The 24,695-nt window shown below is 39.6% G+C and overlaps 1 protein-coding gene across 5 annotated transcripts in view; it reads left to right on the forward strand.

Moving 5' to 3' along the window:
- LOC136337613 (broad substrate specificity ATP-binding cassette transporter ABCG2-like) overlaps window positions 1–23,437 on the forward strand; it is a 56,037-nt gene extending 32,600 nt beyond the window's left edge. For 4 of the 5 annotated variants that reach the window (XM_066279086.1, XM_066279085.1, XM_066279084.1 and 1 more), the window contains 10 exons: window positions 1,092–1,243; window positions 2,473–2,577; window positions 4,031–4,281; window positions 9,326–9,408; window positions 13,084–13,173; window positions 14,516–14,640; window positions 16,218–16,372; window positions 19,288–19,377; window positions 20,268–20,335; window positions 22,827–23,437. In XM_066279086.1, the coding sequence (XP_066135183.1) occupies window positions 1,092–1,243; window positions 2,473–2,577; window positions 4,031–4,281; window positions 9,326–9,408; window positions 13,084–13,173; window positions 14,516–14,640; window positions 16,218–16,372; window positions 19,288–19,377; window positions 20,268–20,335; window positions 22,827–22,974 (1,267 nt within the window). In that variant the 3' untranslated portion in view covers window positions 22,975–23,437. The remainder of the gene's footprint in view (window positions 1–1,091; window positions 1,244–2,472; window positions 2,578–4,030; window positions 4,282–9,325; window positions 9,409–13,083; window positions 13,174–14,515; window positions 14,641–16,217; window positions 16,373–19,287; window positions 19,378–20,267; window positions 20,336–22,826) is intronic. The other variant, XM_066279087.1, reaches the window with a different exon arrangement.
- The last annotated feature ends 1,258 nt before the right edge of the window (window positions 23,438–24,695 follow it).

A 24,695-nucleotide genomic window follows, 5' to 3' on the forward strand; every position in this document is an offset into this window, starting at 1 on the left:
CTTATACTCTCTGCTAGCATATAGTAAGTGCTTAGAATATGCTTTTATGGAAGTGATTCTATTAATAAAATAGTTTATTATAGTTTTTGAATAGTGCTTTGGCCTTTGTTTCTTTAACCCATAAGTAATAAATTCTGTATAAGGGCAGTTTAATAATATTTTGGCCATGGGCCATGAAATCCCAGCCCTGCCCCTTACCAACTGTGATACTTAGGGCCATTTGCTTAACCCTCCCTTGGTTGAAAAACCGCAGCTCGCGAGCCACATGCGGCTCTTTGGCCCCTTGACTGTGGCTCTTCCACACAATACCACGTGCAGGTGCTACCTTGATAAGGAATGTACCTACCTATATAGTTTAAGTTTAAAAAATTTGGCTCTCAAAAGAAATTTCAATCGTTGTACTGTTGATATTTGGCTCTGTTGACTAATGAGTTTGCCGACCACTGCTCTAAACCTTATGCGTAAAACTAAGGTTATAATGCAGTTGATACTTCCAGTATTGTCTTATTTTCTCATAACAATATTGTGAGAATTTGTTCACAATGTTTGAACAAATTCAAATCTTTGTTCACAGACATGGTTAATTATAAAGTATTTAACAAAGACATAATCAGTATTCAGTAATGTTAATTTTACTATTAGGACAGAAGAACAAACACCAATTTCTATGGAGCCAGGTTTCTTCAGTGATCAAGGAGAATGGGGCATACAACCATTGCTTTAATATATAGTCCATAATAAGCTCTCATTCTTCAGTGTCTTGCAAGTTACCTGGGTGCTTGTTAAAAATATGTAGTCCCTAGGCCCAATAGCTCTGGGGCGACTAAGAATCTGCCGTTTTAATTAATGTTCTAGTGGATTCTAGACTGTTTATGGAAAACACTTTAAAAAACTTCAGTCTTTCATAACAGTGTTGAATTTAGATCCCTTAACTATCAGAGAGATAACATGATATATAATGTTAATAAGAGGAAATGAAGTTGAAACAGGAATAATTGAGATAAAGGCAGGAATAACATTTTCTTTTTTTTTACTAAGAAGTACAAAACTCAGATGTTTAACGACTCATTATTTTCTCACTTTCACCTTAGGATGTCTAAACAGGGACGAACCATCATCTTCTCCATTCATCAGCCTCGTTATTCCATCTTCAAGTTGTTTGATAGCCTCACCTTACTGGCCTCAGGAAGACTGGTGTTCCATGGGCCTGCTCACGAGGCCTTGGGATACTTCGCATCAGCTGGTACGGTTGCCTTTTCCTGCAGTGAGATCCTTCATTAATGGAATCCTGAAAGAGAGCAGGGGAGGTAGACAGGAGTGCTGTATGATATTTTAGTAGAGATAATATGGGTTCCATTGCTCCAGAACATCTTTGGTTAGTTTGATGCTAAAATTTTTCCTCATTTTGCAGCACTGGCTTGTTATTTAGGTCTCTTTTGGGTCCTATTGAGAATGGTTGCACACTCTGTGTATGTATAGGACTATTTCTTCTGGGCCTATATCTGTTCTGCTTTCGAGTTCTGGTATCTATTTCCTAACAGGTTAATAAATATAGTATTGGCCTCATAGTCAATTATTTTTCAGTTGAACATTTTTGGAAAGGCCTAATACTGCCCTTTCCCTTCTCTCCCAAATCTTTTGCCTTCTTGAGCATGTAACAGATCAGGCTGTATTATTTTTCTCCCTTGCATAAGATGTTGGTCTGCCTTGTTGATGGTTTATGGAGATGCTACTTGATTTTATTATAACATTAGATTGCAGATCGAGTGGATATCAGTGACTTACCAGTCAGTAAAGTGGCTACCTCTGAGTCTGACTTTGGTGTGCCAACATTTTTGACAGTTCTGGGCTACCTGGTTTTATTTGACATGGGAAGGTGTCATGTCTTTTATGGTACATGTAATCTGCTTCATTTTGTCAATACTTAGACATTAATGTAGATGGTGCTCCATGACTCCAACTATACTCTTAATCTCTAGCTATCTTTTAAATTTTGCTTTTGTTGTTTTTTATTAAAATAGTCAGTCATAAATGGGCCTGGGGAGTATAGGGAAGATGATTCTAAGAATTAGGCTACAGGCCAAGTTGAGTTCAGATGATTAGGCACAAAAAGTCAAGGTAAGAGTGCAGGTGTGCTATGCTGGTTATGTCCTCTTGAGAATGCTGCTCTGGTGATTTGTTCGCTGTATTGGAGTTATAGCAGCATAATAGATGATGGCCTGGGCCTGAATTTAGTAGATGGAGGATGAACCATTGCTAAAGTGGGTACTACCGTTGTGGAAGTCGCGTGGTCACTGATCCCAGAAAACAGAATACATGCTAGGCTTCTCTTAAACATGGTCCTGCTATGCCTTAGCTGCCTGTGCATGTTGCCTTGCTTTGAAATGCATTAGTCCCAAGTTGCTTTTTTGTTGTTGTTGTTGTAAAATGTGTATTGTTTTCCTTGTGTACTTAATTTGTCACCTTTTGAAGGTCACCACTGTGAGCCCTATAATAACCCTGCAGACTTCTTTCTGGATGTCATTAATGGAGATTCCTCTGCTGTGGTGTTAAACAGAGAGGATGAAGATGATGAAGGTATGTGAATCTGTCAAGAGTGACAGATTATTGCCTAATTGAATTGACTGAAGTGTAGTAATATGGCAGCTTATTTAAATGTGGCTTTGTGAATAGATATTGCTAGTATTCTGCTCACAAAAGGGGATATTTTATTGCTTCATAATCATTTTGAAATATTCCTTAACTTTTGTGAGCAGTATATATATATGTGTGTGTATGTGTGTGTGTGTGTGTGTGTGTGTATCAGTTGTGTTAGCCCATTTGGGACTTGGTTTTATTTATTTATTTATTTATTTTTATTTATTTATTTTTTTACAGAGACAGAGAGAGAGTCAGAATGAAGGATAGACAGGGACAGACAGACAGGAACGGAGAGATGAGAAGCATCAATCATTAGTTTTTTGTTGTGCATTGTGACACCTTAGTTATTCATTGATTGCTTTCTCATATGTGCCTTGACCATGGGCCTTCAGCAGACCGAGTAACCCCTTGCTTGAGCCAGTGACCTTGAGTCCAAGCTGGTGAATTTTTGCTCAAACCAGATGAGCCCGCACTCAAGCTGGCGACCTTGGGGTCTCGAACCTGGGTCTTCCGCATCCCAGTCTGATGCTCTATCCATTGCGCCACCGCCTGGTCAGGCAGTTGTGTTAGCCCATTTGAGCTGTTATAACAAGACTACCGTAAGCTAGCTGTATTAAACAACAACCACTTACTTCTCACAGTTTTTAAGGCTGGGAAGTCCATCATCAGGTGCCAGGAAATTTGTTGTCTGTTGGGGCCCCACTACCTGGCTCACCGTCTTCTCCATACTGCCTTACATGGTGGAATTGGGGAGCGAGCTCTCTGGCATTCTCTTTATAAAGCCACTAATCTCATTCATGAGGGCTCCACCCTCCTGACCTAGTCACTCCTCAAAGTTTCCACCTTCAAATATCATCACATTTGGGAATTGAGTTTCAGCATATGAATTTTTGGGGGACACAACATTAAGTTTTAGCATAAGTCAATACAGATTTTGTAGTTCATGAGTGCTGTAGGTATTTTTTATTTAATTTATAAATGAGTATTTATATGATAGTGTCAGTTCTAAGGGGAGTTTTCATAAAAAATGCTTATTTTTATATTATTTTGAAGTAAGAAACTTAACAATATATACATTTGCACATGGTAGAAAGAAAGGACCAGTTATTACGTAAGAACTATAAGTCTCTATGGTAAGATTTTATTTGAAAAGAATTGGGGTACAAATATTATAGTTATCAGTGGGTTTGCTGTGTCTAAAAGTTTATGGAAGTAGTGAGGCCAGTTCACTTGTTTTTCTAATGTATAAAGCAATGACAGATCTAATAATTTTTTATCCCAAGCTTTAGAATTTAGGCATTAGGGAAGATTCTTAGAAAGGGGTTACAGAGAAATGGGCTAAATCAGTTATTTTTCTTAATGTCTTCCCCTGTCCACTTTTATTCCAAAGCCAAGGTGACTGAAGAGCCTTCTAAGAGAGATAAGCCACTTATAGAAAAATTAGCTGAGTTTTATGGCAACTCTGCCTTCTTCAGAGAAACAAAAGTTGAATTAGATCAACTCACAGGAGTTCAGAAAAAGAAGAAGAGTGAGAGCTTCAAACAGATCACCTATGCCACCTCCTTCTGTCATCAACTCAGATGGATTTCCAGGCGTTCCTTCAAAAACTTGCTGGGTAATCCCCAGGCCTCCATAGCGCAGGTAACCTCACAGATTCTTCCAATGATGCTGTGAAAACTCATGTGAAAAGATTAGATTCTGATACAATGTATTGTAGAATTATACTTATCTTCTGCCCCCGCAATCACCTTACTCCATTTGGGATATTGAAATAGTATATAAAACAATAAAGTTTTTAAACTATGCATAACTTAATCGTTAGTGTTTTTTTTCGACTACCTAATTCATAATTGTTATTGATTTAGACAAGTTCTAAGTGATCATCTTTGTAGAAAAAATTTTTCTTCAAAATGGTAAAGTAAATGAGCTGTTTAGCCACGTTTGTGGTTTTCTGGTTGCTTCCCATGTTCCGTTTCCTGATTTATTCAGTAAGTTCCTATTGATCATGTGCAGCATTCGGGAGCTGTCCACAGCACCGAACAAGATGGGTGAAAATAAACATCCCTGCTCTCCTGGAGCATACTTTCTTATGAGGAGAGACACCTGATAAATTCACACAGAAATGAAACATGTGGCAGAAGAAAAAGGGGCTATGGAGAAAGTTGAAGCAGGGAAGTGGAGAAAGGAAAAGAGAAAGACAGACAGACACTGAAGGGAAAGGGGAAAGAGGGAGAGAGGGAAAAGGGGTTGGTTTGCATTTTAAATCAGGTGGTGGGGAATCTTCACTGAGAAGGCAGTGAATGCACTGAATGTGGGAGGGTGCCACCACTGTCTGAGGGAAGAGCCTGTGTGCTAATGCTGTTCCTTATACTGGACCTTCCACGTAGGGATTCTAACAGGAGAGCACTGGATACCGAAATCAGTTTGCAGTGAGCACAGAGGTAGTAGGCAACCTTGATTTCTGTTAAGTCAGGCTACTCACCGTCAGATTAAAATTCTCTTTATTAGGATGAAATAACAGTCTTTTTGTCGTTGGGCTGGCTCTGTTGATATTGTTGATTGTTACTCCTTTGTGGTTTTTCTGTAATTCTCAAACCCTCTGTCATACAAAACCCCAGGATTTCTGCTCATTAGTCCATCTTTTCTAAGGAAATAAATTTAGTCACTTATTTTTGTTAACTTGTTATTTATTATCAATAAGTGAATTTGTGTTGAGAGCTGAAAGGTGGCATGTAGTGGGCTCTAACACAGCAGTACTGACCTCTTACCACAGGCACCATGGTTTCCATACTCCAGGACTGTTGTCCTCTAAGTATTAATACCAAGAGCCGAGATCCCTCTTTGAGATGTACTGCTCAGTGCTCCAAATATTTTTGGTACTTTTTATTTGGCATTTCTGTCAGAACATGAGCACTTTTGTGTACTATCAACCAAGAGTAAGTTTTTATTCTTTTAGAGAGGATTTGATGTCATTTGGATACAAGTCTGGTGAATCAGGTCAACAGTGAGACGATATAATGGAGTTGATTCTTTAGTGTAATTTATGCAAGAGTTTTTACTTGGAAATTAACTTTAATTTCTCTTGCCTCTAAAAGTGGTTTATAAGTGTCTGGGCAAGGCACGACTGGAATATGGAACTATTCCTAATAAGCCACATTTCTATATCTTTTGGTGCAAAGCTTCCTTTAGCTGCAAACCCAAGGCCTTGTGCCTCCAGGTTGCATGTCCAGCCTACCTGCCTCCTCTGTGAACTCAGCTCCACAAAGGGAATTCCAGCAATGTTCAGAGCCCTGGCAGTCTCATAGAAAAAGGGTAGAACCGAGCATCTTTGAGAATCTGACAGGGAGGTTATAGCTATTGTTTAGATGTTTAAATCCTGAAATAGTAATTTAGAGCAAGAGTAGGCAAACCTTTTTTATAAGCATCAGATAATAAAGTTTTAGGCTTTGCAAACCATGTGTTCTTTGTGTCAGATTGTCAACTCTACTATTTTAATGATAAAGCAGCTGTAATAATATATAGCTGTGCTCCAATTAATCTATTCATGGACACTGAAATTTGAGTTTTATATAAATTTCATGTGGCAAGAAATATTTTTCTCTTTTTCTCAACCATTGAAAAAATGGTAAAACCATTGTTATCTTGTTGTGGACTGGACAGGAATAGGTAATGAGTACTGTTTGGCTCTCTGGCCCTTGGTATGGGGGTTTTAAACTTGAATGTATGTAATTTGCTTCTCTAAGTGTTTGAATGTTTAAAACACTCTAAGCTATAAAAATGTTTTATGGCTTCCTGCTTGTAAATATTATGTTTGTAGTGTGATAGCTGTACTTGGGTTTGAACTAGTCGTTTATATGATTCAAACTTTGCTTCAGATAATGATTTTAACCAGAGAGTGTGTTGGGAAGATCATAGATTAAATAGATTGTCTGTGTAAGATTTAATATTCATTTAATATGCTAAAGGTTTTCTGACCAAATCCATTTGAAAACATTATCCCATCTCTTGGAGAGTCATCATTTCTATAAGCATATTAAATATTTGACTATGGATTAATTTTTGTAGTATTGGCCATAAACATCCCTCAGAACTTACTTAAGAAATATGTTGGTAAACACATTTTAACAAAGAGAATCCCATATTTATGGGATTTTAAAAATTCTGTGCAAAACAGAGGCCAGATACACAGATACACAGACCGCATCCCTTTGGGTGCTGCATGTGTAGTGTTTATTCTGGCTTTTTATTTATTTCTTAATATAAGAATGAATAATAGACACACTTTGTACAACCATGACAATATTGCTGGGTCAATCATTTTGTCAATATATTTGAAAGCTAACTTTGAAAATACTCTTAGAACCTTTTGAAAATTTTAGGAGACATCCTAATGATTACTGATAATCTGTTAGTATAAAATACCAAGTTTAAATGTAAAATAAGCAAAGCATGTGGAGTGTCCAGTTTAAAAACTCAGAATACTCATACAGTTACACTGTGTGAAGCTATAGACTTGTGTACATGCTCATGCATACATGTTGATGGGATCGTCATTGTTTGTTTTGAAAGCTTGTTGACACGTAAGTACAGTATTTTCTGAGGGTAAATAAAATGTAAAATATGTCAAGGGAATAGATTTTTTTCAAATTTCTTACTGTCTTATTATTAACAATGGAATTTTTAAAGCCATCTTAAGTCATATTTTTTTCCAGACTGTGGTCTTCACTAACAAACATTAACAGATCATGGTCCTGTTTTCTAATTTGGTTTATTTCATGTCTGAAAATGTGCTTGACAAGTTATATAAAGTCTGGATACTATTGCACAGTTGTAGTACTGAGAATTTTTTTAATTTTGAAGATTCCAAGATACATAGTAAGATATTTTCTTTTGATTACCCTTTCTTATATACTTTTTTTTTTTTTTCAGAGACAGAGAGGGAGTCAGAAAGAGGGATAGATAGGGACAAACAGACAGGAATGGAGAGAGATGAGAAGCATCAATCAGTTTTTTGTTGCGACACCTTAGTTCATCAATTGCTTTCTCATATGTGCTTTGACCGTGGGGCTACGGTAGACCGAGTAACCCATTACTTGAGCCAGCGACCTTGGGTCCAAGCTGGTGAGCTTTTTGCTCAAACCAGATGAGCCCGCGCTCAAGCTGGCGACCTTAGGGTCTCGAACCTGGGTCCTCCGCATCCCAATCCGACGCTCTATCCACTGCGCCACCGAGTGGTCAGGTTCTTATATACTTTTTTTTTTTTTTTTTTGTATTTTTCTGAAGCTGGAAACGGGGAGAGACAGTCAGACAGACTCCCGCATGCGCCCGACTGGGATCCACCCGGCACGCCCACCAGGGGCGATGCTCTGTCCACCAGGGGGCGATGCTCTGCCCCTCCGGGGCGTGGCTCTGCCGTGACCAGAGCCACTGTAGCGCCTGGGGCAGAGGCCAAGGAGCCATCCCCAGCGCCCGGGCCATCTTTGTTCCAATGGAGCCTTGGCTGCGGGAGGGGAAGAGAGAGAGAGGAAGGAGGGGGATGGGGTGAAGAAGCAAATGGGCGCTTCTCCTATGTGCCCTGGCCGGGAATCGAACCTGGGTCCCCCGCACGCCAGGCCGACGCTCTACTGCTGAGCCAACTGGCCAGGGCTATATACTTTTTAATTTTTACATTTATTGTGCTGACATAATTTCAAGTGTCCCACTCTATATAACACCATCTACACACCGCATCGCACCCCCCACGCCACATGTGAAATCTCTTTTACAATTTAAAAGTACAAGTTGAATTTCCTTAAATAAATTATAGCATAATATAACCCTTAAAACTTTGCTTATAGAAGTGTCCTTAAGAGACAGTTTATCAATCTTAAAAACAAAAGTGATGTTTATTTAGTCTTTTTAGGACTCATCAAACAGACTAAGTAAGTGAAGGTAGAAAGAATGGGAAAGAATCAGCAGCTTAGTTCTCCACAATGGGCCTCAGGCCCTACAGGCTGAACTTGCTGGAGAAGCAGTGAAGAGAGTGGGTAATGGAAGCACTTGGCTGAATGCTTTGGTGACAACAGTGCCCTTTTCCATGGAGGCATGGAGCCTCCTCGCCCCCTACCACATGGGTGGGCCCCAGCTTACCCTTACTTCTTTATCATACAAAATTCCAGTGTTATAAATTTTAGGTGTGCTTTAAAAGTTGTATTTATTTTTAATGTTAACAGTAAAAATATCCCGTTTTCACATGAACCCACTGAAATATTATAAAATCATGCTTGTTTACTAGTACCAAGATTGAGAATTTAAAGCAAAACTCTTAGCCATTGAGTTTTATTTTACTCCGTGAATGACTTTGTTAGATGCTTGCACTGCTCCCCTACTCTGTAGGGCATTCCCAGGCCCCGCAGCCTGAGCTGGACCCTGATCTGGCAGTGCCCAGAGGCTCCGGGAGGAACTTAGCATTTTCAGTAGTCTACTCTGCTCTCCCTCAGTCTCCCCAACAGAGTCATTTTTTGTTTTAAGTTATAAGGACATGTAATAACCATACACTGATTTATATTTCCCAAGGTCTTTGCCAAATTATTTAAAGTATCTTTCTCAATGGAGTGATTTGCTATGTAGCCATATATATTATAATAATAAATGGTGTATCAAGTTTTTACCTTTAATTGAAACTTTTTTCTTTTTATTTGATCAGATAATCATAACAGTTATCCTGGGACTCGTTATAGGTGCCATTTTCTATGATCTAAAAAATGACCCTACAGGAATTCAGAATAGGTAAGTACATTTGGATCTTGATTTTGAGAAAATGCTGTTACTTTTTCCAAGGTTATGAACATTTATTAAAAATTTATTAAAATTTATTAAAAATACAACAACATGGATGGATGGACCTTGAGAACATTATACTAAGTGAAATAAGTAAATCAGAAAAAACTAAGAACTGTATGATTCCATACATAGGTGGGACACAAAATTGAGACTCATGGACATGGACAAGAGTGTGGTGGTTACTGTGGTTACCAGGGAGAGTGGGAGGGATTGAGGGGAGGGGAGGGGCACAAAGAAAACCAAATAGAGGATGACGGAAGACAGTATGACTGTGGGTGATGGGTATGCAACATAATCAAATATCAAAATGATCTGGAGATGTTTTCTCTGAATCTATGTACTCTAATTGATCAATGTCACCCCGTTAAAATGGTCTAAATAAAATTTAAAAAATTTGAATTTCAGATAAGTACAGGACAAACTGAGGAGTAGGATAAGTCAGTGGGATGAAAGCTGCACGGAAGGGTTAATTTTCATGCATATGTGAAGGGTTAATACACAGAGCATAAAATCTACCCACCTCTTCAGCTTTAGGTGCCTGGTTCAGTGGTGTTAATTACATTCATATTGTTGTGCAACTGAGGCAGGATAGATAAGAAACTAGGAAAATTCCCTGACAAATGGAATGGGGAGAATTAGACAGATAGCTGATTGGAACTGGCCTCACCCAGCACCCTGAGTTACCTCCCTCCTCCTCCCTTGCATGACTACTCTCTTAAGCATGAAGCTTCAGGACAATGAAGTTCGGATCAGCATCAAATAATCTCAGGAGCAAAGCCTTGGGTCTGTTAACCACAGAGTCAGAGTTTTGGTTAAATTAGAAATAACATCTAGACCTCAGTTGTATTTCAGCTCCAGGCTCAGAAAAGCAGCAAAATCAGATATCATGAAACCATTACTGGCATCAGGACCAGATTCAATGACCAATGATCCCCTACCTAATGCTGACCAATTAGTAGAGACCACAGACCCTGATGATTTATGTTTATTCTGATGAATCAGCACATTAAAGGACACACCTGGAAAGCTGATGAATATTCTATTGAGATCCTCCCCTAAGACTTCCCCTGAAATTCCTGCATTTAGAAAAAGATAAAAAACCAAAGTCTAAGGACCCAACACATGCTTTCTCTCTAGGGCAGGGGTAGTCAACTTTTTTATACCTACCACCCACTTTTGTATCTCTGTTAGTAGTAAAATTTTCTAACCACCCACCAGTTCCACAGTAATGGTGATTTATAAAGTAGGGAAGTAACTGTACTTTATAAAATTTATAAAGCAGAGTTACAGCAAGTTAAAGCATATAATAATAATTACTTACCAAGTACTTTATGTCAGATTTTTGCTATGTTTGGCAGAATAAATCTTTATAAAATGACTTAGTATAGTTAAATCTATCTTTTTATTTATACTTTGGTTGCTCTGCTACCGCCCACCATGAAAGCTGGAACGCCCACGAGTGGGCGGTAGGGACCAGGTTGACTACCACTGCTCTAGGTCATGCCTACACCTTCTTTCTTTAGGCATGAATCTTTCTTTCCATTAAGCTTTTTCCTAAGCTATAAGGGTCCTCATGGGACATGCAAAAAGGGAGCAGTGGGCAGCAGCAGCTCGTCTTGGGCAAACCCCCTGAATCTGTCTCCAAGGCCCTTTCTTTTGCCTCTGTAACTTGTTTCCTGAGTCCACATACCCAGCTGACTTACTTCTTCTGCCTCTGTGACTTTCTAAAATGTCAAGGCTTCTCTCTGAGCAGCCTTCTTGAATCTTCCCTCCCAGTGTACTTTTGCTTTATGTACTAAATAAACTTACTCTTCTGCGAGAGTTCTTGGCTCTGAGTTCCTTCTTTGCTGAACTCAAGAAATGAAAGCCAACATTACTGACAATACAAGCATCACCACCATCCGACTCCAGAACATTTTTTGCATATTCCCAAAGTGAATCTCTGCCTATTTAACAATATCTCCCCATTCTCTCCTCTCAGCCCCTGGAAACCACCATTATACTTTCTGTCTCTGAATTTGACTACTTTAGGTAACTCATATACGTGGATCATACAGTATTTGTCCTTCAGGACTGGCTTATTTTTCTTAGCATAGTATTTTCAAGGTTTATCCTTGTTGTAGCATGTGTCATAATTTCTTCCTTTTAAAGACTAAATAATATTACTTTGTGATATTTTGTTTATTTATTTGTCAGTCCATAGAGACATGGTTGTTTCTACTGTTTGGCTATTGTGAATAATGCTGCTATGAACATGGTATACAAATAAATATCTTTTTGAATCTCTTTTACATTTTTTTGGATATATACCCAGAAGCGGAGTTACTGGATCATTTGGTAATTCTATTAATTTCTTTTTTTTTTTGAGGAACTGCTATCCTATTTCCTATAGCAGCTGCATCATTTTGCATTATTAGCAGCAGGGCACAAGGGTTTCAGATAACTGTGCTTGATCTTAGCCAAAAGGCCAAGAAGTGATGCATAAGGGTGTCAGTTTCTCCCCAACAAGGTCTACACTTGTTCATTTCTGTTTTGTTTTGTTTTTTATTTCATTATGGCAGCCACCCTAATTGGTGTGAATTGGCATCTCATTGTGGTTTTGATTTGCATTTCCTTAATGATTAGTGATGCTGAACATCTTTTCATGTTAATGGTTATATGCCTTTTGTATGTCTTCTTTGGAGAAATATTTATTCAAGTAATTTGCCCGTTTTTTAATTGGTATATTTATTTTTGAGTTGTAAGACTTCTTTATATATTCTGCTATTAACCCCTTATTGGATATACACTTGCTCATGTATTATGCCATTCTCAGGGTTTCGAACCTGGGTCCTGTGCATCCCAGGTTGATGCTCTATTCACTGCAGCACCACCTGGTCCGGCTCCCTTCACTCTTTCAATTTGCCTCCTCATGTCTTAGTTTCTTCTTAAGTCAACTTTGACAAAGTGGCTGAAAGAAGTTGTAAACTTTGCAGGTTTTATTTGGCTGTTTCTCTGTTCATACATTAGGATAGCACTTGTGCTTTTGTTAGTTAAAATGAAAGGTGGTAGCATTTTTATAACCTTTGTAATCATCACCTTGGTTGCCATTACAAAGAACCACTGACTACGTGGCTTAAACAACAAATTTATTCCTTGGAGATTTGGATGCCAACATGTTTGAGTTGTGATGAGAGCCCTCTTCTGACTTGCTGCCTTCCTGCTGCGTCCTCACATGGCACAGAGAGAGCTCTGAGGTCTCTCTCTTTACTTCTGAGAGCATCATGAGGGCCCTACCCTCACGACTTCATCTAAGCTTAATTATCTCCCAAAGATGCCATCTCTAAATATCATCACATTGAGGGGTAGGGCTTCAACAAAAAGATTTTGTGAGGGCACACTTCAATCCATGGCAACTCAGGACTGTGCTTTTCAAACTGTGCTCTATGGAGTCCTGGGGGATGACTGTGGAGACACTGGAATGTGGAGAGACTGAGGGTGCTTACACTTCCCTGTCAGTTTTGACCTGAACAGTTGTTTAGTGTTGTAAGATATCATTTGAGAAGGAGTTTAGCAGGTAGCAAAGTGATCTAAGAATGCTTAATCGACTGTGGTGCTTTTGTTTCCCTTCCCTCGTTGCAGGGCTGGGGTGCTCTTCTTCCTGACGACCAACCAGTGTTTCAGCAGTGTGTCATCCGTGGAGCTCTTCGTAGTCGAGAAGAAGCTCTTTATGTGAGCATGTCTCTGTTCTGGGAAGGGGGCTGTCTCAGGGCTATTGGTCAAACTGGCCAGGTAGAGAACTGGGCCACAGGTCGGTTCCCAGGGATTACCAATGTTGATTGAGAAAAAGCAGCCTGAGGCTTGGAGGGAAATCATGAGCATGTGAGGCCTGAAACCAAGGAAGAAAGGAGTTTAAAGATTAGAGCATATGCCTGACCTGTGGTGGCGCAGTGGATAAAGCATCAACGTGGAATGCTGAGGTTGCTGGTTCGAAAACCCAAGCTTGCCCAATCAAAACACAAGTGAGAAGCAACTCCTACGAGTTGATGCTTCCCACTCTTTCCCTCCCCCTTTCTCTCTTTCTCTCTTTCATCTCTCTAAAATCAATATTAAGATTAGAGCATAGTCAGCAAATGCAAATGCTATAGAGAATATAAGCAATAGAGGCTGAAAGGATCTTTTGTTTTAGTAAATAAGAAGTCACGATGACCTTCACAAGAAAAGTCTGAGGGGCTTAGTAAAGAGAAATACTGGTTAAGTGTAAATTAAAGATGGGGAGGTAAATTTGACAATAAATACAGACCGAGCTTAGCCTACAGTGGATGGAGAATGGGAAGAGCCAGAGACAGCTGGTTTGTTTCCTGGGTTTTTCAAAGTTGGAAGATGTCTGCCTGTATTTACCTGCTTGAGGAAAGGAATCAGTAGAGAGGGAAAAAATGAAGATATTTGGTGGAAGAATTTGGGATCACAGGAGGAGGATCTACGTCTTGATTGGGGAGAAAATCAGCTTTGATAGCTGACAGGAGTACAGGGATGTACAGTTGGAAGGAATGATCATTGAGGGAAGAAGTGAATGTTTTCTTTCTTCACAAGAATGGAAGAAGTGAAAAGGGTTTAGTGATCGACACGGGGCTGGGAGGCATGGAGAAGAGCATTGCCACCTTCTTTATGATCAGAAGTGAGGAGAAAGCAAAGCTGTGTCACCACTGAAATCAGCTGCTGAAGAGCCCTTTTTCAAGGAGATCCAGTGTTGGAAGAGAAGGAAGAGATGCAGAACGTGTTTACCTGGAGTGGAGGATCTGAGGGCAAAGTGGGCGGCGTGGAGAGCGATTTCTATAATGAGAAGAGGGTCATCGCACAGAGCTCATTGGGAACGATGTCTCAGGGGAGGCGAGCACCTGAGAGGCTGCCTGAGGCTGACTAGGTGACGGTGGGGGTTAACCTGGAGGATGTGAGAAGCTGTAGTTGTAAGACCCCTGCTGTCAACAGAAATCTGTATAGCAAGTGGTTTAATCATCTAGTCTGGGCCCTGTTAAACTAATGTGGGATGCATGTTATGAATTTTGTTTTTTAGACATGAATATATCAGTGGATACTACAGAGTGTCATCTTATTTCTTTGGGAAACTGTTATCTGATTTACTGCCCATGAGGATGTTACCGAGTATTATATTTACTTGTATAACATACTTCTTGTTAGGTAAGCAATAAGACAAAAAGTATATGTCTATAGTCATACATGTGAGGGGAAGCTATTTCTTTTTTCCAGTATGTTTTTTGTTTTCTAAACTACAAAGCAAGCCACGATATAAGGGAGTGTCTTATCTATTGTGCACACTCTGAAATAACTGTTTTCTGAGGACATTTATGGCAAGACTTTGCCCAAACTAACTTTTATACCTGTTAATAAAACTACTCAGTAATGGTGTCATATACAAACATGGAAATCATTTATAAAATATTTGAAACTGGTGGAGGAGCTGGAGCTGTGATATTTATTACCAATCTATTTATATTCATATATATAGTGAAAGATAGCAACTTTTGGGACTTATTGATTTAATAAAAATACTTGTTCTATACATGTGGACAGATTCATGTGTGCATTGTGTTTAGGCTTCTCAGATTAATTGCTTTGGAATTTTCACATGTTTCACTGTATACATACACACATAGCAGAAATATATATACATATATATATATATATATATATATATATATATATATACATAGACAAAGCACTATAGGAGAATAATCACTGATTAAGTTTAAACTTCCATTTTGCAAATTAAGAGGTGTGTCCTAAAGAATTAGGTACAGCCTGATCAGGCAGTGGTGCAGTGGGCAGAGCATTGAACTGGGATGCGGAAGACCCAGGTTCGAGACCCTGAGGTTGCCAGCTTGAGCGAGCGCTCATCTGGTTTGAGCAAAGCTCACCAGCTTGGACCCAAGGTCACTGGCTCGAGCAAGGGGTTACTCAGTCTGCTGTAGCCCCACGGACAAGGCACATATGAGAAAGCAATCAATGAACAACTAAGGTGTCGCAACGAAAAACTGATGATTGATGCTTCTCATCTCTCTTCGTTCCTGTCTGTCTGTCCCTATCTATCCCTCTCTCTGAGTCTCTCTCTGTCTCTGTAAAAAAAAAAAAAAAAAAATTACGTATAGAACCTGGATCCTCAGTCCCCTGACTAGTCTTCTTACAGCTGTTCCATAATCTTCAGAGTGTATGACCCGTAATAGCCCGCCAGTATAGTTATAAGGTAGTTTCGTGAAACTTCATTTAGCCCCACCCTCAATCGCAGGCTCTCAGAGACTAGAAGTGCTCTCTCAGGTAGTGAACCTACGGGAGGTCATGTAATCCCAGTCTTCCCAGTTTCTTCACTAAGGCAGTGACAGCTCACAGTGAGTCATGTGGTGAGGTCTGGGTAAAAACAATGTGCTCTTGACAAGTTTCCTTCTTAGGGAGAAGGCAGTAGAGTTCTGGCCAGGTGTGCTGCCTCTAGCTCCCTATCTCAGGCACTCAGAAGTTGTTAATTACACAATAAGGAGCATAGGTGTTACATGAGAAAGTGCTCACGCAGTAGTAACAAAAAGAAAACTGACAGTTACCAAACTCTATACAGTTAAATGGGGGGGGGGGAGGGCGAATGAAATTGGTGACTCGGTGAATTTTTTTTCATTTTGATATTCATTTCTCAAAATACTTGCACCATAAACAATACCAGATACACAGTGACCTAAGCAGTTGGATTCACCCCATCTTTTTTTCCTAAGGATTGAAGCCAGTGGTGGAGGCTTTCTTCATCATGATGCTTACCCTTATGATGGTGGCTTACGCGGCCAGCTCAATGGCGCTGGCCATAGCAGCAGGTCAGAGTGTGGTATCCGTGGCAACACTTCTCATGACCATCTCTTTTGTGTTTATGATGGTGAGTAGGGACTGCACTTCATAATTATTTCCCCTTGTTCCTTCCCACAAATTCACCTGTTATCGAAAACTTGTTTTTGAGGATTTTGTTAATGGGACTTTTAGCTTTAGAAAGCCATATACTGCTCACAAAAATTAGGGGATCAAGGAACATGCAGATACTCCTGTACTTTCAGCCTTTTGTGTAGTGCATTTTCACCAATGAAATAAAAGTTGGTTTTGTATCTCACTTGCATAATCAAACACCTTTCTTTGACTTGTCGTTTGCTATTCTGATGTTCTTGTTTAATAAAAAACAATCAAATGCTTTTTTTTTTAATCACTTCATATTCACTTTAAAATATCTCCTATATTTGTGGGCAGTATATTAAAATAAAGCTTATATTAGAGAATGTACTTTTTCTTGACCTCAGCCTTTTTTTTTGCTACTGTTCTAATATAGTTACTATCACTTTAGTTAGCATGTTGTTACAAATGAGGGTTTAAAAGGTGTTCTTTCATGACATATAATGGAACTTTGATAAACGGTAACTTCAAAACCAGAAAAATTTTGCTGAAGGATTCCCTCATAATGACAGGTTAATTGCCTGACTTCTGCGCTGGTGTTAGAGAACTGATGGCTTATTAACGCAGCGGCTGAGATGGTTTATTTGGATCAAATACTTTCCAAGAGAAAAGCTAAGCTCCATGAGAAATAGAACAGCGTGTGCATGGATAGTCTATCTTTGGTCACTCCTGTATTTTGAAAAGGAGTGTTTTAAAAATACTGAAAATTTCCAAAGTCCACATGGTATTAGGTTCCCTCCCTTCTGTATCTGACATTCTCTTATATCAATATATTTCTGGTTACCTTTTTTGTTTGTTTGTTTAATGGTTAATTAACCCTAACCTTACATGCCCTTGACTATTGCATGCACAGATAAATGAACGGGTGAAGGGAACAGTTAGCACAGCGATTTTCAACCAGTGTGCTACAAAAGGCACGCTGGTGTGGTGCAAGAATTTTTAAGACATGCAGTACCTGACTATTTAGTCAGGGGCACTGACCTCTTAGGTTGTCAACTTAAAAAAAATCACAACAGCCAACACAATGATAGCCATCCAGTTTGAATGAATTAAAAAATTATACCTATTTTTGTCAGATCGGCTAAAGTATAATATTTTTATTTTATATATTTCATAGTGTTTTTTTGGTTTGCTGCAGAATTTTAGTAATAAGTTTATATGTGTCATGAAATGGGAAAGGTTGAAAATCGCTGAGCTAGCACATTTCCCCATCTGACATCAAGTAAGTACAAATGCTTAGCCTACTTACTTGATACACGTGTCCTCTCCACCAGAGTAAGAGTTGATGTCTTTAAAAGTTGATAAATAGCCCAATCTTACCATTGGAAACTACCAATCTAAAAATATTATTGGCAGTGATAAATCTTGTGGATATTTCCTTTAATGTCATCCAATAAATAAAATGTCCTTCAGTTTTGTTTGTTATATTAGATGCTTTGATTAATTATTATTATTATCTCTCATGAGAGAGAGAGAGAGGCAGAAAGAGTGACAGAGACAGGGACAGAGAGGAAGAGAGAGAGAGAGAGATGAGAAACATCAGTTCATAGTTATGTCACTTCAGCTGTTCATTGATGCTTTTCATATGTGTCTTGACCGGGGAGCAATAGCCAAGTCAGTGACTCCTTGCTCAGGCCAGTGACATTTGACCTCAAGCCAGCACAATGAGGTCATGTCTGTGATCCCAGGTTCAAGCCAGTGACCTCTTGCGCAAGCTGGTGAGCCTGTGCTCAAGCGGGATGAGCCCACGGTGAAGCTGGCAACCTCGGGGTTTCAAACCTGGGTCGTCAACATCCCAGATCGACAGTTATCCACTGTGCCACCCCTGGTCAGGCTGATTAATTGTTATTATTTATAGGACACACATATATATATGGAACTTTTAAAACCGCACATAAAATTGTATTTTACTGGAGATTTTATGTACTAAATGTTTGATTAGATCAAGTTAGAAAAATATGTTGCCCTGGCCAAGTAGCTCAATTAATTAGAATGTTGCCCTGATACACCAAGGTTGCAGGTTTGATCCCTGGTCCGGGCACATACATGAATCAATCAATAAATGCATAAATAAGTGGAACAACAAATAGATGTTTCTTGTCTCTCTCTGTCTCTCCTTGTCTTTCTCTAAAATAAATAATAAAAAAAAAAACCTCAAAAAGTATTTCCCCCAGCATCATTGCCATTGAGATACCCACCTAGCATGTGGAGGGCCACTTAGGAGAAGTTTTGTATGAACCTCTTCCTGGAGCAGTCCTTCTTGAGGTCTTCATGGCAATACTGCTTTTGGTAGCTTTAAATGAAGGTATTGGCCATATTTTATGCTGCAGTTTGCCACATTAGGTCTAGGCTTTGGGTTATTTTAAGCATGCATTCTGAAACCCAAATTATTCCTAAAGTCATACAGAGACAGAATGCAAACCCTTATAAATAACAAAGCTTACATGTGTTGTGGAAGTATAGAAGGGCATGAGGTACTCAGGTCATGTTCTGGTGTGTCTGTTAGTGGGAACGCATAGTGGTTGTATCATTAGAACAGTCAGGACTATGGATCTTCCATTGTGTGCAGTTACAAAGAAAGTAAGAGCCTTGACAATTAAGGATCTTCTAATTAAATGAAATATAGATATATTGTCATTTCTTTAAAACCATAAATAGCCTTAGTTGTAGAGAGATATACACATGCAAAGAGGATATGGTAAGTTTTTAGAGTAGTGAAAGGAATTTCAGGAAAGAACTGGCCTTAGCAGAAATGTTTACCAAGTTGTAGGGGACTTAAAGAGGGTGATCTCCAGAGTGTATCATGGAATCACTCCACCAGTTCTGACTGTTGGTATTTGCTCTTTGTAGATTTTTTCAGGGCTGTTGGTCAACCTCAGAACAATTGGGCCTTGGCTCTCATGGCTTCAGTACTTCAGCATTCCTCGATACGGCTTTGCGGTAAGTTTTTCTCAACTGTCCCTATGGCTGGTTCGCTGTTCCCAAGCTAGGAACAACCAGATTGGGGCCTGACCATCTCATGTCCCCAGACACGAGCCACGGAGGTCTCCCAGGAATTTCCTTTAGGAGTGGTGAAGGAGAGTTTCCTTTAAGGCCTTGGGTCACCGTTATGCTCAGCTGGCTTTCCCAGCACACTCTTGTCTGAGGGAAGAGAAGGGTGGAATAGATAACTCATAGTTAAGGAGGAAGAGTGATCAATTGATGTAAAAGATGGAGGTGGCTTTGGTGTAATGTAGAATCCATGAGAGGATGGGAGCCCAGACTACATATATATTTTTTTCTAGACTACATCTTTTATACTGCAAAGGAAATTAGAAAAATCAGGATCCTTTAATATTCACAGCCGTTATTGGCTTTAGGGAATAAACTACAGGGAAAACTGTGTCTTAATCTAGTATAATTGGCTTTCCAACTCCCAAGAATTACAGCTGCTTTTGATTAAAACAAACGAGCAATACAAAAGCTGTCATAATAAATTAACAATAGTCATTGTAAAATTATACCATTGTCTCATTTTAATTATAGTGTTTTGGGGTTATAACATTGGGAAGAGAGGAGGAAGATACTATGGGATAATATAGCCAGAGGTCTTCCCTCTTTGCCAAATATTTAATTTCCTTTATATTAGGAGGCAAAATTCCAACCCTAGGGCTCTTGACTGCCAGAACAATTATTGTAATTGCTCTGGTCTGACAAAGACTGTGACTATGAAGCCTGTATTATTTTCAGAAATAACAATAGAGTTTAAACTATGAGGATGGAATTGTGATGTCTTTGGAAACTTTGAAATCCAAAACTATTTACCTTTGCCGCACCCCCTTGTGTTTTAGGCTTTGCAGCATAATGAATTTTTAGGACAAAACTTCTGCCCAGAAAATGATACCTGTAGCTCTGCAATGTAAGTTTGCATTGACTGTCGTAATGGGTTTGCTCACTGTGTGGTGTGATGTAGAAAGGCTACTGGGCTTAGCTGGTATGTGTCCTTTCAGGGACACCGACTTTCTGGGACTAAGTTTTCTTACCTGTATAGTGAGTTGTTGTTCACTAATGTATATATATGAGAGTATGGTACAACTCCTAGATATTCTACTATAGTCAACATTGTATACTATTTAAGTTGGAGAAATGTTTCTTATATGCTGTTTTTTGGGGGGGCTTTTAAAAATATTTTTTTTTTGCTGTTTTGATTGTGGGTGTGAAATTCAATTTTCAAGACATTTACTTTTGAAATGAGCTGTTTTTATATTTTAGCAAGGCCTTACAGTATCTGCACTGTGTGGATTCTGTAAAGAGTTTGCATCATGAACTTATGGCTGCCTGTGAGCCCAGCCCCTAGCCAGTCGTATGAGCTGAAAGGGAAGAGGGAAAGAAGAAGGAAAAGAGGGAACTGTTTCCTGCATGGTCCTGGCACTTGTCTCTTCCTCCTGCATTGAGGAGACGTCATGGCATCAAAGTCTGCACAGCTTTTTTGTTTTTTAAACTGACTTGGAATACTGCCAATGGAGGGATATATTCTCTACAGAAGGAACACATATTTTAGTAAGCTAAGAAGGAAATCCCCTTATTTTCATAACATCAACATAACAGAAATACATATTTTAATAAAATTAAGGGGTTTGAAAAATCAAGGATGTTTTCAAAATTAAGATATGGTAAAATTTGATGATTGTCAATGATTTTATTTGCTACATTAATTAATGAGAGAAAAGAGAATGCTGCTATCCTAAATCTCATGATCATTCAATTAGAACAGAAATAATTCTGAATAACAGCACAAATGGCTATTTTGAAGTACAATTGGGTGTTGAATAACACAGGTTTGAACTGTCCAGATCCACTTATATGGGGACTTTTTTTTTTCAATAAATGCTGTAAAGCTATTTTCCTAATGGTTTTCTTACCAATTTTTTTTAGCTTACTGAATTGTAAGAATGCAGTATATAATAAATGTAAGATATAAAATATTTGTTAATTGATTTGTTATTAGTTAGGCTCCTATCAACCGTAAGCTATTGGTAGTTAAATTTGGGGGGAGTCAAAGATTCTATATGGAATTTTGACTGTACGAGTGACAGCACCCTAACCCCCACGTTGTTCAAAGGTCTACTATGTTGTCAGGAATCCTCAGTGAAGTTTTCTTTTCTTGCCCATCCCATTCCTTCTCTCTCTCTCTTTTTTTTTCTTTCTGAAGCTGGAAACGGGGAGAGACAATCAGACAGACTCCCGCATGCGCCCGACCGGGATTCACCCGGCACGCCCACCAGGGGAGAAGCTCTGTCCACCAGGGGGCGATGCTGTGCCCCTCCGGGGCGTCGCTCTGCCGCGACCAGAGCCACTCTAGTGCCTGGGGCAGAGGCCAAGGAGCCATCCCCAGCGCCCGGGCCATCTTTGCTCCAATGGAGCCTTGGCTGCGGGAGGGGAAGAGAGAGACAGAGAGGAAGGAGACGGGGAGGGGTGGAGAAGCAAATGGGCGCTTCTCCTATGTGCCTTGGCCGGGAATCGAACCCGGGTCCCCCACACGCCAGGCCGACGCTCTACCACTGAGCCAACCGGCCAGGGCCTCCTCCTCTTTTGATCTGGGTATGGCATTTTTTTGGAACTGCTACATTCCAAGACTGGTACAAAAATGGTACCAGACAATAATGGCAGCTGTGCCAGTTGTCTTTAGTACAGGTGCTGATCTCCCCGTGGCAGGGCTCCTCCATTCTATGCTTCTCCAGCTCCCAGCAAAACCTCTCCCTGACACCTGGGCCGCCTGGTGAGGTCTTGTAGCCGAGCACCGGCCATGCCCATTCCAGTCTCAGTGCAGGAGCTGACAGAGGGCAGCTGTCAGGAAGCCCTGCCACCTCTTTCCTGGTTTTAGAATTCTTAGTCTGCATTCTTTTGTGGCTGGCTGTGGGTAAAGAGTTCTATAAAGAACTTGGGTCATGTTTGTGAAGGCCTTAGATATCATCCAGTAAAGCTGAGGTCTTCCTCTTTAAGAGTAAATGAACATTTACTTGATAAACATTTCTGCCTTTTGGAGAAAGTAGCTTCATAGATTTGGAAGCAAATGAATTTGGAGAGGGTAGCAACTTAGTTCAAAGTGTGAGTCTGTGAGCTTGGTCAAGTTCCTTAAACTTTATTCTCTTTATTTTTTAAATGTATATAATATGGACCCTGTTGGGTTGTTTTAGGGATTAATTATCTCTTATGTGCAGGTTGTTACTGCTAAGCATGGCGTCTAGCAGAACTGTAAGCACTCCTTGACTGTTACCTATTATATATGAAGTGATAGTTGTTTAAGACTTGGTAACCTATGGGGTTCTTTAACAAAGGAATAGAGTATATATTGAGTCAAATTAGACAGATGCTGAGAATAAAGTCATACTCTTTCTGTTGAATTTCAGATGTACTGGAGAAGACTTCTTGAGAAACCAGGGCATCGACCTCTCAACTTGGGGCCTGTGGCAGAATCATGTAGCCCTGGCTTGTATGATTGTTATCTTCCTTACAATTGCCTACCTAAAATTGTTATTTCTTAAAAAATTTTCTTAAAACAAAACATGCACGGAGATACACTTTGGCCAACTGAAATTCGATCCACCATTAAGGAAGGAGACAGAACCATATTATGAACTTCCCGACAGTGATGGTGTTTTGGACCATTCAGAAGAAATACACTACACTACAGGATCTAATCTTGATCTAAAACTAGAATATGGACAAGGACACTAAGATAGTTACTTTTTAGGTGCAAACTGGAGTCTGCTGAAGTCCACTGAAGAAGAATTACGTCCGTGGTAATTTGACTTTTTAATTAAGGTTAAAATACTTTGGCACAGATGAGCAAAGTCTGTCCCTTTCTCTGTCATGTAGCCTTTAGAGTATTTTGTTGTTGTTGTTTTAATTCTGAAGATGTAGAAATAAAATTTTGTCTTGCAGTAAAAACAAAAATTTTTTTTCTAATTTACAGGGATTTATTACACATTAAAAAGATCAACCTGATTTATGTATTCAATTAAGATTTTTTATTTTTATTTGCCATCATATTTTCCAGCCAGAATTATTTCCAATAGAAACCATTATAGAAATCACAATGAAGTGAATTATGAAAAAACCCAAGTCATACTGCTTATTAGTTCATCTAGTCAGACAGTAACCACATGGGAGAAATCTAGTTTAATTAATAACCTAAAAAAGAATTGAATTCTAGAAACTCATGACAAGTCACTAATATCTGGTAGCCGTTTCCTCATCTTTAAACTGAGTAGGTGTGTCAGTTGCTCTCCAGCTTCAATATGATATAAACCTATGACCTGCCATTATTTAATAAATAATAACATATATTGACGCTATAGTGGAAATATGAAATCTCAACTATGTTGGAAAAACCCAGTATTATTTATAGGGTAAAAAAAAGTCATTATAGACCTGTGGTGGTGCAGTGGATAAAGTGTTGACCTGGGACACTGAGGTCACCGGTTCGAAACCCTGGGCTTGCCTGGTCAAGGCACATATGGGAGTTGATGCTTCCTGCTCCTTCCCTCATTATCTCCCTCTCTCTGTCTCTTTCTATCCCTCCTTTTTAAAATGAATAAATAGTCTTAAAAAGAAGTCATTATAATGGGAAAAGCTTTGATGGGCCTTAAAAGGTTAATAGAACTTCCTGAGATTTCTCTGTAGTGGAATTAGAATATCTCAGGGATCTTGGCTGGGCCATGGGACGTAGGTACAGAGCCAGGACCTGGTGACTTACCCTTCCTGGGGTTGTTCTGTGGTTTATGATCTGTATGTGCATCCGAATCACCTGGGAACCTTCCTCAGATGCAGCTGCTTGGGCCCTGCGAGCCCTGATGCATCACTGTCCCCAGGGCCCCTCCGTTCAGAGCTGTCCATGCCAGGAGCCGGTCATTTCCAAGATCCTTTTCAGCTCTGCAAATCTTAGACTTATAACGACATAACTGACCCTACACAGGTTTTCTTCTTCCCTCACATACATCTAATTTTTTAGACATATTTTCTTCATTCTAACCTTTACCAGTTATAGGGAAGTGTTTATTAACTTCTTTTTACTGAAAGGTAATGTAGGGAAAAGAACAGCTCGGTGAATTATCATGAAAGGAACTCGCGTGCATCCAGCAGTCCAGGTCAAGAGGAGACGTCACAGTGCGCAGCAGCCTCCCTCGCGCCCTCTCCCAGTCACTGCCTCCCCACTTCTCTCCGGGTTAGTTTTGAACTGAAGCTTGTATACTACCCTCTGTTGCTATTATCAGAAC

The sequence above is a fragment of the Saccopteryx bilineata genome, chromosome 5 (assembly GCF_036850765.1).
Source record: "Saccopteryx bilineata isolate mSacBil1 chromosome 5, mSacBil1_pri_phased_curated, whole genome shotgun sequence".
In the NCBI taxonomy this organism is placed as follows: domain Eukaryota; kingdom Metazoa; phylum Chordata; class Mammalia; order Chiroptera; family Emballonuridae; genus Saccopteryx; species Saccopteryx bilineata.